Source organism: Dermacentor albipictus, chromosome 9 (assembly GCF_038994185.2).
Source record: "Dermacentor albipictus isolate Rhodes 1998 colony chromosome 9, USDA_Dalb.pri_finalv2, whole genome shotgun sequence".
NCBI lineage: Eukaryota > Metazoa > Arthropoda > Arachnida > Ixodida > Ixodidae > Dermacentor > Dermacentor albipictus.
The window spans coordinates 71,590,464-71,607,244 of NC_091829.1; the positions used below are offsets into that span (position 1 = coordinate 71,590,464).

The window sequence follows — 16,781 nt, forward strand, 5'->3', positions numbered from 1 at the left end:
ACACGCACACTATCTTATTTACGAGCCTGGGTCGCATTATTTCGCTGCGGGCCAACATCGCTATGAAGACGACTGGAAGAAGAAGGCAAAATAACCCATATAACGAACCTTCACTGGCAGGTATTCACAGCTTCACGATTCCAAACAAAAATCAAATTCAGTCTTCTCGAGTTGTACAAACGAAACGCTGGTGCAGTGGCCTGGCAAGCACTGTATGTGAAATGCCCTAGGAATATTTGCTTGGCAACTTATCCCTGTAATAATTTACCGCGGTAACACACTTAAGCTCAGGAAAATAGGTGCACCTGTGCCTTGTATTCAACGCCATTTGAAATTATGTAATGAATCTGCTAAACAAATAGGGCGTAAGAAGCACATAAAGAGGAGCAACTCCTCTCGGCCAAACTAATATTTCCGCTTGTACTATAGTCATGTAAGATATGAAGTGCCGTTTTACTGTGAAGTTTACATTGAACAGGTGGGCAGGCTTTGAATCAGCGTGCAAGACAAAATAAAGGCGGGGTGAAAAATGCTTACAACAGGCACTTCTCGTTGCAGCATAAAACGTGCTCGCAACGTCGTATGAAACAAAAAAAGCAGTCTTAAACAGCGCTAAAGTATAAATATAACGTTAAAAATCAAAGCAATCTATCTTTCACGGGCGATAATTGTGTAAATTCGCCAATAAAGGCAATTTTAGACGAGGGATGCGGGTCTCTATCGTGCCATGATTATCACACGAAAGACAAAAAATTATAGACCGATCAGCTTACTGTCCGTTGTCTACAAAGTATTTACTAAGGTAATCGCAAGTAGAATCAGCAACACCTTAGACTTCTGTCAGCCAAAGGACCAGGCAGGATTTCGTAAACAATAGACCATATTCACACTATCACCCAGGGGATAGAGAAATGTGCAGAACATAACGAACCCTTATATATAGCTTTCATTGATTACGAGACAGCGTTTGCTTCAGTCGAAACCTCAGCAATCAGGCAGGCATTACGGAAGCAGGGTGTAGATGAGCCGTATGCAAAAGTACTGAAAGATTTCTATAGCGGCTCAACAGCCACCGTAGTCTTCGATGAAGAGAGCGACAAAATCCCAATAAAGAACGGCGTCAGGCAGTGAGATACGATCTCTCCAATGCTATTCACAGCATGTTTAAAGGAGGTATTCAGAGACCTGGAGTGGGAAGAATTGGGGATAAATGTTGATGGAGAATACCTTAGTAACTTGCTATTCGCTCACGATAGTGCCTTGCTTAGCAACTCAGGGGACCACTTACAATGTATGATCACTGACCTGAACAGGCAAGCAGAACGGTGGGTCCAAAAATTAATCTGCAGGAAACTAAAGTAATGTTTAACATTCTCGGAAGAGAACAGCAGCTTACGATAGGTAGTGAGGCACAGGAAGTGGTAGGGGAATACATCTATTTAGGGCAGGCAGTTATTCTGGATCTGGATCATGAGACTGAAATAATCAGAACAATAAGAATGGGGCTGGGGTGCGTTTGGCAGGCATTCTCAGCTCATGAACAGAAAGTTGCCATTATCCCTCAAGAGAAAAGTGTATAACAGCTCTGTCTTACCAGTACTCACTTACGGGACAGAAACCTGGAGGCTTTCGAAAGGGTTCTACTTAAATTGAGGATGACGCAACGAGCTATGAAAAGAAGAATGGTGGGTGTAACGTTAAGGGATGATAATAGAGCAGATTCGGTGAGGGAACAAACGCGAGTTAATGACATCTTAGTTGAAATAAAAAAGAAAGAAATGGGCATGGGCAGGGCATGTAATCAGGAGGGAAGATAACCGGTGGTCATTAAGGGTTACGGACTGGATTTCAAGAGAATTTAAGCGTAGCAGGGGGCTGCAGAAAGTTAGGTGGACGGATGAGATTAAGAAGTTGCAGGGACAACATGGCCACAATTAGCATATGACCGGGATAGTTGGAGAAGTATGGGAGTGGCCTTTGCCCTGCAGTGGCCGTAACCAGGCTGATGATGATGATGATAATTCATTCGCGAGGATAATAGCGCTCGTGGTATCGTACATATGTTATTTTTGTCCGAAATGATTTTGCGATCTCATTGCGTTTTCGCGAGTTCGTCTGTAATAGGCGTCGCTGATATGTTTATTCTTGCTCCTCGATATTATGTTTTCCAGGTCTTAGACACACACACACACACACACACACACACACACACACACACACACACACACACACACACACACACACACACACACACACACACACACACACACACACACACACACACACACACACACACACACACGCACGCACGCACGCACACGCACGGACGCACACACACACGCACACACACACGCGCACACACACGCGCGCACACACACACACGCACACGCACACGCACACGCACGCACACGCACACACACACACACACACACACACGCGCGCGCACACACACACACGCACACACACACACGTGTTTGTGTGTAATCTTTATTTCGTTATCTTTATGTCTAATTTCGGGAGGATTTACCGCCCGGCCAATCGGGGAATACGAGAAAATCTAATAAAATCTTGTAACTTATCGTACGTCACCAAACCGGTGAACTTATTAGGTTCACCTGGCTTCACCGCATTCATTATTAATATCTTCATTTCAGGATTTTAAGTGTATAACCAAAGTAGGTGTGCAGTATTTGAGGGGCCACACGAGCCGAGGATGTTGGAAGACGCTCCTTCATAGGTAGACATTTGCTGATCCCAAAGGTAAGATTATGGGTGGTGTTAGGACTACCACAGCACTGGTGAATATTCTCTCCCGAGTCTCTGCGGACAATCACATCTTCACGAGCACTTGGATTTATTGGCAGTCATTCTTAGTACAGTTACAGTGCGAAATTACCGTGCGAAATTCTTTATTCGCAAGCAAATTCAGCAAAAGTTCTCTTTAGACGTTCCCAAAGCTACTGTACGCATTCTTCTGTAAAATCAATCGGTAGTCTACAGAGAGTCAAGTCACGGTCGTCCTTTTCCAATGCGATTAATATTTTTGAGTTACTTCACGTACTTGCAGGTGACTGCCTATTTTTAAGCGTTTTTCCGCTAACTTGGTTGCTTGGATAGTTCGTAGTCTAATGGTTAGCCCATCTGAGTGCTGTGCTGAGAGAACGGTGTTCGAAACGAATAGTTAGGTCAACCGGTGGTCACACAGTATTTGACACTGGGTGTGTTCAGTACTTCGGTGAACTTCTTTCACGCCCACTTGGGTCACTGAGCCAAATACCAGGAGGTATTTGCCACCCTTCGTGAAGCTTCTTTGACGTCAGATTTGGCCACTTGGTATGTGTGGTATGTGTCATCGCGCACGTGCCGCTGTTATGAACTGGGTTCACGCCAGCTTGGATCCCTGGGCATGTGCCAGAGAGTGTGGGCGTGAAAAGAAAAGTGAAAAGAAAACAAAAAGAAAAACATAAAATGTCGCTGGTGCAACGCGGAATGGAACAAGCCTCATGTATACTTAGACAGTCTTAGACCTCCCTGCCTTTTCTGTCCTTGCTCTCTCTCTCTCTTATCATACATTAAGACACTGCACGAACTTCGCCGCTGCACCGCTGGATGACTCAGAATGTTCAGAGGGAGGCGTGACAGAAGAGCCAGATTGCAGTACGCGCCTCATACTCAATGCGTTTCGGTGGTGCCATTGAGGTGGGTCGCTATACTCTATCGACGCTGATTGCACGAACGTCAATATTCATCATGAGATCCGTTGCGCAGGAATTTTTGACGACGAATTTCTACGGACTGGGCTTTCACCGACAAAGATTTGCAGGTCTACGTAAGCCTATGGACTAATACAGATGGACTTACTAACCAGTTTTGTTCGTATAACTTTTGTAAAACTTGCATATCCAAAAAAGACAACTGTTTAGAAAAAAAACGAGGTGTACAAAATCTTTATGAGCATTCTATATCGTGTATACATTCTCTAAAAAACATGGGCTCAATCCTTATCGAGTATTTTTCAACAACAAAAGAACAGCACAGTGTTAGCTGTCACACTTGCGCTAATATTGCATCTGATGCTTGATTTCTACTTAAATATTGCTGGTTATACTATTAGCGTATTTATTATCTGGATTTTATGGTGTTCGCAAACTATGGAATTCTCTGCAGACATAGCATCCTTTGTGATATGAGCCTTTTAGATTATACATAGTTTATCTCCTGGACTAATAGTTTTCAACGAATATCAGTGGCATCACCGATGTACCCTCAGTAGGTAAAGGCCACGACATCAGTAAAAACAAAAAATGGAATTGAGCCGTAAAATTGGATCCGCGAACATTCCACAACCACCGTTAGAGTTTCTTCCATCGATTTACCTCCAAGACAATGCCCGTTTACCGTAATAAGTTTTGAGCGATTATCAGTGGCGCCACTGATGTGCTCTCTGAAGAGCACGGCGTCGGAAATTAAGAATGAAATTGCGCTGGAAGATTGGTTTCCGCAGAACATCACACACCCACAGTAGTTTAATTACTTTCTGCTTTATTTCTTACCCGTGCGATAGCAGTTTCACCCCGCGCGGTTTGCAAACCTTCATACGTACCGCCGTGAGCAAAAGTATACGGACCACGGAAGCGCGTGCAAATATACATCGGCGCGCCCCTTTCCGGGTCGGTGCGTCCTGTCGAAAGTGGCGCTGGAGCGCCGAGGCGCATGCGCAGAGTATGGTACGTGATTACCCGCCATGTTGCCTTCCTTGGCCATGTAGGCTACCCGCCGTGGTTTTATAAGTGGCCATGGTGTTGGGCTGCTAAGCACGAGGTCGCGCGATTGAATCCCGGCCACGGCGGCCGCACTTCTGTGGGGCGAAAAGCGAAAAACAGCCGCGCACTTAGATTTGGGTGAACGTAGACGAACTCCACGTGGTTCAAAGTAATCCGGAGTCCCTCACTATGGCGTGCCTCATAATCATAACGCAGTTTTGGCACGCAAAGCCCCACAATTTAATTTAAAATATGTAGGCTGCTTGTCGACTAACCGTTTGGCATGCGGGGATCCCTGCCACCTCTACGGCTCCGTAATATCTGCGCCGCTGTTTAGCTGAGAGGCTGCGGCAAGGCTGGCTCGCGCGTCCTTCGAGCATTGAATTTTTTTCGGTTAACGCACTGTCCCCGTCTTTCTCCCGCGTATTTTGATGACACGGACATAGGAGAATGCTTGCTTTCTCCTGCGACATTGAGGTTATCGGAAGCGCTTCCCAATATTGGCTGCCCATCGGCTGCAGCTACTGCGCTATATTAAAGTGTCCGTGCACTGTTGCCATCATTGTGCACGATAAAAACCGCCGATTGGGACACAATGCTTCAGTCAGTGGGAACAAAAACATTAGAAAGCACTTCAGATAACATAAGGTCCCACCACCACACTAAGCAGCGAAGCATTTCTTCGCGAGTCATAAACAGGCGCGAGAAAAGCCAGTATATATACAGGCTGCCTACCAAACGAAGCAACGCGATGCGCAATGAAACAACGATCCAGCTCTAACGTAGTCACTCAATCAAATAGTGACACTGATGGGCTGGCGCAGACAACGTATCATAGACGGCTACAAGTTGAATATTAAGTCGGCGAGCAGCGCAGCTCATTAAGACAACTTGACATGGCAGTATATACGATGGGAGCCGCATGCGTGCTGTCGCTCGAGCTCTAGTGTCGACAGCATGTACCATGCCAGAAGGCAAGGCGTCGGTGCAATTTGGCCCGTGTTACCACGGTTCGTTCCCTTTTGCCATCAGACACGCTCAGAGACACACAAAGAATATAGAATAGAGCTTCTATTCTCTTTGGTCACGAAAGCCGTGGATAACAGTCCACTTCCAGGTACCTTCAGCTTCACTATTTCTATAAGATTTCCTTGTTTTCGATAGAGAAATGTTTCGTAGAAGTTTCTCCATCGAAAAACGGGAGATGTAAATTTCACGTGAACATGAAACGTGTAAAATTGCAGCGTGATTCCACATTGCAACGTGTCATTCCGGAAATGCAGTACATTGGTCGAACAGGCCTGCTTACACCGTAGTGCTTGGTTTGAGCCTGCATGCCAAGGGTATACGAAATAAAATAAAAAAATCAATTTGCGAGATTGATGTCGTTTCTGGACTTTTCCTCCCGAATTTACAATGCTGATGTCAAAATATAATGAAGAACCACTGACGGATGGCAGTTGCTGGACACATTTGTGGCAGTTTATGACTCCTGCGTTCCTATTATGCATTCATAAAATTTATGCAAATATGTTTCACTGCCATAAATAAAGTACTGTTCCTTTAAGGTGGGTGGAAATACTTTCCATAAGTTTCGAACAAAAGCAGGAACATAAATGAACGAAGAGATTAGAGCGTGCTCGGCACGTTGGCTTCGTAAACGTAAGCCTGCCTTCCATAACCGCGCATCTCTTTATTTTACACCAATAGCTGTTACATAAGTGGACGCACTCCCCTGATCTTTTTGATCTCCGCCGGCGTGCGTCGCTAAAACACCAGGGTGATTCGCAATAATTTCATTTAAAAAATCCTGGAAGGAGTCACGATTTACCGGGAGGACGATGACAGCGGGCTCGTAAAGTAGTCAGTCTAAGGCGACCTTTTGTGTCACTGCGCCCATTATGGGGCAATAAGTACTGCACCCAGACAATAATAGTTAGCCACGCCCCGTTAGCATGCATTAAAATGACCGGTTCACGCCAGGCTCTCCTGCTTGCCCATAAACGAAAGCCCACTTGAAAGAATATGAACTCTGCCAATAAGAGGAAGTGGAAAACCGGGTTATATACCTGAAACAGATTGAAGAAGGTGTCGTGCCTGTCCGATTAACTAACTAGTGGAGAGCGCCGCCTTCGTATACACAAGCGAAGACGGCTCGCAAGAGAAGCATCGCTGACTAGACCTTTCCTCTTCTCGAAAGAGCATTGCTTGCGTGGACCAGCTGTCATTAACTACCACCGATGCCGCTGGAGGCGGTGCCGGACATCACACATAATATTGCTTCAGCTATAGCGCTATACTCATTTGCATCAGGAGAAAAGCTCCAACTTCTTTCACTCGTGTCAGCAGGTGCGCTGTTTCTCACCCCATACCATGGTGGATGCGGCCAGATTACGCGTGATTTGTTTCGCCTTCATAGCCTTCTGTACGTAAGCATTTCTCTATTCAGGGAAAAAGAATGTACAGGGATCACGGAGGCGAAAGTGCCAGCCCGTGGGATATGGGATCAGCGGCTTTTTTTTTTAAACCAAGGGAGTACAAGCTCTGGTTGTTACTGCTTTGCGCGTGCTTCAGTGTGCCTTCGCAGTGGCGTCCGGAGATTTGGAAAGAAGATTCGAAGAAACTGCAATCGCACGCGGAAACAAGGACGTAGACAGTGAACCGATGCCCTAAACTGCTCGTGGAGGCTCACGTTCGCGGATCCAATCTCCGGGCGAGCAATCCATCGGGACACGCTCGCTTAGTGCCATGCGGGACCCGCTGAACACGCCGAATATCGATCCCCCCTCGGTGGCCTGGCCAACGGAGTTTGCGCAGCACATGAGAGCGGAGCCAATTTCCCTAGACAAGCACCGCGAAACGAGCGTATCAAAATTCTGGCGATACAGGAAAACGGTGCGACGTGTGGTAACTCATTCGCTCGAAGTCCCTGTAGGATTATTAGTTTTCGTGAAAGAGTTAACATGCTTCAAGGTTTTGTTTTTCTCGGAACGTGATGTCGCTTTGCACTGATAATTGCTCTTGAAGTGCAACTCTTGGTAAATTGCGTTCAAGCGCGTAAGAAGAAGGTCGCAGAAAAAGAAGCAATACGCATCGATATATATATATATATATATATATATATATATATATATATATATATATATATAGACTTGTACCCTGTCTGCACACATCAACTTTTTTGCATAATGAACAAGAAATTCTGAGGGTCTCAAAACATTATATTCAACTATACAATATGAGACGCTGCATTATTTCGTGAAGGCCATGGCATTGTGTGGAATTATGTGGCATATCTATCAGCTGACATCTAACAGCAGAAGCAAGCACCACATTGCACAAACTAATAATCAGTATATTACTTTTCGTGAACAGATTATTGCCTTTCTTGGCGCAGAGCGGAACATGAAGGCAGAGACGTCTGAAATTTCCTTTTCACTCTTTTGTTCATCTTGTTTTTCTCGTCATCAGCGCTCACGATTCCTGATTCTATCATCGAATCAACAACCCAGACCCCTTATACATGCTACTGCAGGAAATGCTTCCCTCCAGTACTTGCAGATGATTGTCGTAGAAGACTGGTGACTTTGTGCATCAGGGTGAAAGCAACCGAACCAGGCGAAGTCAGAAGTTTCTGCCCCACAGGCTGCTTGCAAAGCGTTCTAACGTTGCATTTATGCGACAGCCCGCTGTCCGTGTGTCATCACTCGTGACGGTCAATGAAACGCGAACGAAGCGTCTGCAAACTGGGAATCCTTATCCAGCTCTAATTCGAATTTAGCTCGTAAAAGGCGCACCAAGCTTCGTCAGTGAGAGCACTGTAGCAATCAATAACATTCACTTTGTTTCTTTATCACTTTTTTTTTCTTAAAGTGGGAAGCGTATCGCCTTACTTATCTTCATGTTCAGCGCCATAGCATATTACTCATGGCCAGACATTTTGTTTTCAAATTTTCATTCTGAATTCAGCATTGCCAGATCGTCAATAGCCCTATCCGAATGGAAAGTTCATTTGAGCTACGCCGAACTTTGTCTGTGCGGCCTAATGTTTATAAATCAGCGTATTCATTGCATATCAGCAGGCAGCATCTAGCATAAACTTATTCGAATAATACAAACAGTTGAGCCTTGGGATCACTTAGTGTTGCCATAAATAACGGCTGTCCTAAAGCTAATGAGATATCTGCTCAGGGATTCTTTACCTTTTTCTTAAACTTATTACATTACACTTTCGTTTTCTGAGGAAGATAACCGAATAGTGGACCGTAGAAGAAAATGTGCGAGAAGTCAAATTCTGGCGTCGTTGCCGACTGCATTACGTTTGCGATGAAACAACTAGGAGGCTCTGTACTAAATCATAATTTCCCCGATTCCAGTCGGCCTTTAAGATCTTGATTCAATGACTGAAATTGGTGGTTATAGCCTCTTTTCTATACCCTATAGAATACATCACGGTGGTTGTTGTACCTTTCTCCGCCAACGCTAGCGCGCTATATTGCAATATGAAGACGCATTTAACGGCTTGAGCTGTCTGATCACGCGTCAGCTGAAGTCAACTGTTTTATCTGCTGTACCTGCGCTTATGGGAGCCGCGGGGTGACGACATCACGGGGCTTAGACAAACGGCTTGGAATGATCGTCGGGGGCGCTTTTGTCTGCCTTCTGGAACTGGCCGTCGCCTGCGTGATCATTCATGGACGAGACCTTGGAGGCGTGGTCCCAGTGGCATGCAGCGATACAACATGGTGTCAGGAAGATAACCTGCACGGACCGATAAATACGTAGCGTAAGCATAAATAAAAGCGCAGAACCAATATCATGATGACTGTCGACGTTTTAGAGCGGAGTTCTTAGGCGCCCATTCCTGTGGCCAGCGTCAGTGTCGGAGTCATCGGCGGTGGCGTAACCGAGAGAACGAGCGCAGCGAAAGATAAAAATGTGAAAGGCTGCGAGAAGGAACAGGCGCGAGGAGGAAAGAAGAGGAGGTGATGGCGGGAGGATGAGAAGAAAAGCGCAGGATAAGTTTTAAAGCTTTTCTTATGTGACATTCATCATCATCATCATCATCATCATCATCATCAGAAGCCTGTTTTTATAGACCACTGCAGGACGAAGGCCTCTCCTTGCAATCTCCAATGACCCCTGTCCTGAGCCAACTGATTCCTACTTGCGCCAGCGAATTTCCTAATTTCATCAGCCCACCCAATTTTCTGCCGTCCTCGACAGCGCCTCCCTTCTCTTGACACCCATTCTGTAAATCTAATGGTGAACCGGTTATCTAACCTGCGCACTACATGGCTTGCCAAGCTCCATTCTTTGTTCTTTTAATGCCAAATAGGATATCGGCTATGCCCGTTGGCTCGCTGATCCGTACCGCTCTCTTCATATCTCTTAACGTTACGCCTAACATTTTTCGTTCCATCGCTCTTTGCGCGATCCTTAACTTGTTTTCGAGCTTTTTTGTCAGTCTCCAAGTTTCTGCCCTGCATGTTAGCACCGGTAGAACGCAGTGATTCTACATCTTTCTTTTCAATGACAGGGGTAAGCGCGCAGTCAGGATCTGGAAATGACTGCCGATTGCACTCCAACCCATTTTTATTCTTCTGTACATTTTCTTATGATGAGGATCCACTGTGAATAATTAACCTAGATAAATGTACTCCTTCAGTGAATCTAGTGACTGGCGATCCTGAACTTTTGTTTCCTTGCCAGGCTATTGAGCATTACGTTTGTCTATTCAGCGTCGTATGGATAGATTAGCGTCGGAACGTTGGGCAACGTTTTGCCAGACACTCGACCCCCGCAAGCCACTGTCTCACATTTGGAAAACGGTGCAAGGTCTGCGTTGCTTTCCGGAACAGCGTTTTCCATTCAAGGCGCTCGTGCTTTTCCAAGGGCGGCAAGACATCGATGTCGCACAATATTTTTTGGCGCGGATCGCAGACCAAGCGACTCGTCAAGATCCTCCAGCCCCAGATGACGTACCCCATTCTCGTGATTGCCGCATGGACGCTCCTTTTACAATGGAAGAGCTCCAGGCGACACTGGCTCTCTGCATGCGCTCATCATCTCCAGGTCCAGATGGTATGTCACACCGAGCCTTGTGTTATATCGGAGAATCCGCGCGGATATACTTGTTGAGTCTTTACAACTCCTCATGGCAAGAGCGAAATGTTCCTGACGAATGGAAAGTAAGAAGGAATGGATACATCGCCTTAAACTTATTTTTCGACCTCAAACCTTCTGTGTGACCTGCGCCACAGATATCCCAAGTTATGTCCATGTATTTCAGCTGTAACTTATAGCAAATCATCTTTTGAGGCTAATTTTCTCTTCCCATCACTCCAGGTAATTTTTCGCAGCATATTAGCGCGTTCACCTGCCAGCTGGATGTGTCACATTCGATTCGTCTTTGGACAGAAGTCCGACAACAAAAGAAATGTAGAAAAACACCCGCATAATGCACCGCTTCTCACATCTGAAAGAACCTTATCACGCGCTATTGTTCAAATGTTCCACCTACCACGCTCGCCTTAACTTGATAGTAATTATGCTACCCTCATTGTTTTGCTTCATCTCTATCTCCATATCTGCTATCCTGCTGTACCATTGGGTGACCATAGTTGCAGTAGTATCAGTACTGAGAGATTGAGAAATGAAAGGCACGAAAGTACTAGCCAAGACTGAGCACAGTTTGCTACCCTGAATTTGGGGGAGGGGAAGAGGCAGGAAAAGATTCAAGGAAAGAAAGATCAGAGCTAATGTCAGCAACGAATAGACCATTTAAGCGCTGTATTACCGACGGTCGCTGAATCAAATTGCGTTCAGGAATCGAAGCTGCGTTTCTGTGGCCTTCGACAACGGTAACATGCGAAGGCGTTGTCTCAGAATCTTGTCCAACAAGAAGGGTCTTCCGTTTAGGTGGTTAAAAGCGCTGCGCAGCACAAACCTTTGAAGTTCAAGGGAAGGGCAAGCAATACAGAAGGTGTGCTGCCGTCTCTTCGCCACCAAAAGCGTTCTGTTAGGTGCTATCGTTCCTTCCAATAAAAAATGAGCGCAACACCAAGGCGTAAACAGAAACGACTGTTACTTTACGTGCGGAAAGACTAGGGTTCGCTTGCACGAACATTTAATAATCAAATAATAACGAATTTAAGAACACGTTCTTGCACGGACTAGGCGTCTTTATGAAACATTTAAGAATGCATTGTTAAATTCGTTATTATTTTTGTCATTAAATGTCCGTGCAATCCGCTCCAAGTAACAGGCGCGGTGGCGTAAAACGGTCGAGTGACTGCCATGATTAGTGGGTAAAGTGAGGTGTGTGCTCCCTTCCATAATGTCAAATTATGCGCCAACTTTCCTAAGTTGTGGGCGACGTCAGTGCTTGATAAAGGTATATAAAATAAACTAATTACGCCGTGTGCTTTTCGAGCAGCTTTGTCGGCGAAGTCCCAGAGCAGTAATTATATCTTTAGTTCAGAATACTGTTTAGACAGAAGCCCTTTCTGGGAGTACCTATAAGTGAAGAATTAAACCAAGTTGTATGACAACATGTCTGTGTTAACCACACCAAAGTCAGAAAATATTTTCACTTCAAAGAAACTTCGAACACATTGTTCATTGCACTGGGTATTACCGGCACGGTTAAGTGTGGAAAAGGAAGATGAACTAGTAATGCGCGCCTGATCGCTGTCCAGATGAGACTTCCCCGTTTTACTGGTGTTCTGTCAAGCTGCTTGCGGATTTTACCTACAAGAACATCCGGTTATTCCTAGCCATGGGGAGTGCACTGTTACGAAACAAACAGTGGAATGATAATTGAATGAAAACCAATAAGTACGGTCATTAATTAATTAGCAATTTATTTGCAGAGCTAGCCATAACTGAAAACTCCCGTCAGCTCATCAAAAAAGCTACTACGAGTTGTAGATTGGGATTCCAGGGCCTTAATTCAATTTTAAGGCGTTGCTATCCGCGTATCAGAAATGATACATTGGGCTTTATAACGTTAAAAAAATATTTAAGAATGTAACGATCGACTTAAAAGAACAACATGAAACTATAAAAAAATGAATTTGAACAAACTACACTATCTGCCAAGGCTCACTTACTCTTCGTTATCCTAAAAGATTATGATCTAAAATTGTTTGATACGCTTGTGCCGATTGCTGCCCTCTACTATGGTCGTCATTATCGCTTTTATGTTCGTAACTCTGCGATATCCTTAGCTGTTGACATACTGCATTCATTTATACCATCGATTACGGCCTCGGCTAACCCAAATGCCGCACCCGTTCTGCCGAGATTCGACTTAGCAACCAGAACCAATGTGATACCCCGTCGAATTGGATCCACTACTCATGAGGTGGAGCGTTAGTGTCAGTTCCATCGCTAGTCTGTTGAGTCTACCACAGAGTGTCTGAACGGTTGGCTAGCCAATGAAAACAGTAACCTGCCATTTGTGTTACGTTCGTATATTTTCTGCTGGAGATTGTACACAAGTTACCCTTCCCAAATTGGGAGTGTGAGCTAAGTGGACATGATCAGAATCTTCCTTTTTTCCCCGTGCAGGTATCCCCACCCTGATGCAGGACCCCATCATTACTTGGTCAAGGTCATATGCACTCGTCCACTGCTTCGACAGGCTCACTCTCAATACACAGGTAAGCTTTCAACCTTCCGTTCAGTTTTCCTAATCATAACGCGGAACTAAAACCCACCATTTCATCGGCGTCATATTGCAAGAGATGCGGTTACATTGGGACCCTCGTCTGTATGTTACATTTATGAACCTATGTTTTGCATTTGAATAAATTTCAACTTGAACTTGAGCTTCCCTCTGCTTGTAAGTAGATGCAACGCGTACTGCCGATGCTTTGCAATCCGGGACGATTTCCCGCCCCTTTTCCAATTCAATGCAGGGAGAGCGATTGCTACGCCTTCTTCAATTCTCTTCCGGAGGTGACCTCCGTAGTTGGCTTCGCCGGCCATGTATTTGATCAGAATGGAAACCTCCAATGGCGACTCCAATACCTTCGTTTGTTACTCAGTGGGTAGCAAACACTCGTGTTTTCTGTAGAAATGCAGGTGAGGATCAGCCCCTGAACTGCTGCATTGTTCAAGCACCGTTCAACTTATTCCAGTATGTGTAGCTTTGTTTCGGCCAGTCCTCACGGATATTAAGTATAGACAATCGCGGAATGCTTTTTGCTACGCGCAATGAGGCGTTCCTTAGGTTAGACGTTCAGAAAACACTCCGGATAAGCCTTTTTTGTAAGACAAAGAGAACAAATAGATGCACGATCACTGCACGTTCCAAGTCGAATTGGATTCGACTCCTCTCGATACAAACTGCTGGAATAAGGTGCTCAGTAACTTGTAGGCAGTGCTTGTTCGGATGCGAGCGCGTAGTATACCCACCGGTTTTTTGTCATGACGTCCTTTTCAGACATATTGTCTAACGCAGCACGGATGTCGTGCTAGGCAGCTGCCTCCAAACAGTGAGCGGTACTACACAGGAAGCTACAAATTCCTACGTGCGTGAAAAAAACATTTGCTGCGTGACCAACGGGAAATTACAAAACTGTACGGTCAGCTTAAAATGCGCATTCCAAAGCGCGGACTTTTCAGAAAGAACGTTGCCGAGAGGTATAAAATGACGGTAATCCGTGAGGTGGATAGAAAATATTAGAGGATAATTAGTGGAGCGTGACGTGTTGACTTCAGTGGAGTTTGAATACAGTGCATACTAGAGTACTGCATGAAACTGATTTTCCGGCCCAAGCCTGGCCCAGGTGTTCATTAATAAGCTTAGCCATGGCCCGCATGTGCATTACCAGGCCTGACCTGTAAGCAATAAAATAAAGGAAAAAATTATTTACAGATTTTACCGTATGTGTCAGCCCCGCCTTCCTGGAGTTCATCAGCTGCAGTGCATGATCGTATGATTTGGTCCTATGAGGTAATTTAGCATATATATATATGTACACATATATGAGCGAATGCAGGAGCACATAGCATAAAATGAATGCACAAAGAGAAAGAACACCCCTTGGGTTAGAGCTAAAAATACTTGTTTCGAAAATTGTAATGGTGCAATTGCAAAGAAGGTGATAGGGAGATATATTGAAGAGCGATGTCTTACATCATTTAGTTTTCCTTTCGTGGAAAAAAAAATAGTTTTTTTCTGGAAAAGAAAGAAATTGGAGCTTCTTCTATTTTTCCACTTTCATCGCCAAGGTATACTGAGAGCCAGCACTTTGCACGTGTCACTTCAGCTTGGCACCCGATGCCTTGGGCCATGCAATGCGTAATTTGTGTGCTCTATGGCAAAGAAGTCCGACATGGCTGTGGACGGCACGATGGGCGCGGACAAGAAGACGCAACAGCGTAGGCTTAGCCAGTCACACCAGGAACAGCGTCTAGCCCGAGCCCCACTTCAGTAGCATTGGCGATCTGGCTGCGGAGCTCTGCAGGGCGCACTTCTTCCTTAAAGCTCGAAGGCACGACTTAGGCCCTTTAATGAGCGGGACCGAGTCCGGCCGGGGCTCGGCGAAAACCGCTTCGGATTGCTCGGGCCCGTGCAATGCTCTAGTGAATACGCCTGATAACGATTGTTTCGAATGACAAATAGAGAGAAGCAGGATACATCACGTTAATATTTGGACGGGTAAAATGGCTGAAGGGGTTGATTGAATTGTAGGGTTTAATGTTCCAAAGCAACAGCGAAGATATGAGATACGCCGAAGCGAAGTGGTCCGATTTTTAATGGTTCCCTCGGATTATTTAATGAGCACCGAAACATAACTACACCATTGCCTTTTGTTGCATTTATGGTTTGCGTTTTTGGCACGTAAGACGCGCCAAAACCAGGATATGATTATGAGGAACAGTTTAGTGGGGGCTTCCTCAATATTTTCGACCATCTGAGGGTTCTATGACGTGCACCCATTGAACTGTGCACGGGCATTTTTAAAAAATTTTTCCCCATCGAATGGCGGCTGCTGCGGCAGGGCCTTTTTGCGTTTTGCCGCCATACGAATGTGGCCGCCACGAATTGAACGTGCAACGTCGTTGTCAGCAGAAGAAAATTGGTTACGGTAAACACCCGATATTCTCTGAAGGACATGCCACGAGAAACAGAGAGTCTGCCAAAAAAATTGGGAGTGAATCCTGCGGGAAGGCGTTCTCATGGCTGCTGGTCCCATGGCTGCCAATCGGCAATGTTCCAAGTAGGTAGAATGTAACCACCCCGGGGCAATAGTACAAGGCGGGAACTACAGCCGACAGCAAAAAAGAAAAAAAAGGAAAGACCCCAGCGACCGCCGATGTGTCTTCCTAAACTTATGATGATGATATGTAGTGTTTATTGGCGCAAGGGCCAAGTGTGGCCAAAGAGCGCCAACGCAGTGGTGATGAGTTCGCAATGTAGTTATGAGTTCTATGGGGTTCATGTAAAGTGGCTGTATAGGGGCCTTAAATATAGTCGCTCTAGAGTGCGTAAAATCTATCTGTAATAAGATTATGTCGATGACAAATGACGTGTTCAATGTGCAATAAAATCCACCGTGAAAGAGTGATGCAATACAGAAAATATATTAGATGGCGAAATTAACTGGAGCACCACTACCTCGCCAGAGCCCTTGAAACACAAGGGCCTAGAGGCATGTGCTATATGAAACAGCTATCACAGCGGCATCCTCTAAAGAGAGGAGACGCTGCGAGTGTGTGTCCTAAACTTATCAATGCGCTGGGAGCCGTGCGGCAGTGAGGCCTTTCGCTCCGCGGTAACGCCAATGAGGGTTTGCCCTGCGGGGGCGCGGTTCATTAGCCGGCGTTCACCGTGGCCTCGCACGAAGCGAACTTATCCTCACCTCTGCCGACGTGCACCTGAGCAAGGCACTGAGAGAGGAAGTGGGCGCGTTTTTTTCCCACGAAGCGATGATGGCTATGGTGGGTCCTTCCGTGGCGAGCGCTAAGGTGGTTCTGGTGTGCAAGATGGATGGAACGTGGATG

At 45.6% G+C, this 16,781-nt stretch overlaps 1 protein-coding gene across 2 annotated transcripts in view; it reads left to right on the forward strand.

Annotated features, from left to right (window-relative positions):
* LOC135908586 (uncharacterized) overlaps positions 1-16,781 on the forward strand; it is a 235,627-nt gene that overhangs the window by 79,240 nt on the left and 139,606 nt on the right. For both annotated transcript variants that reach the window (XM_070524706.1, XR_010566364.2), the window contains one exon: positions 13,338-13,429. In XM_070524706.1, the coding sequence (XP_070380807.1) occupies positions 13,338-13,429 (92 nt within the window). Of the gene's footprint in view, positions 1-13,337; positions 13,430-16,781 lie in introns of those variants that run through there.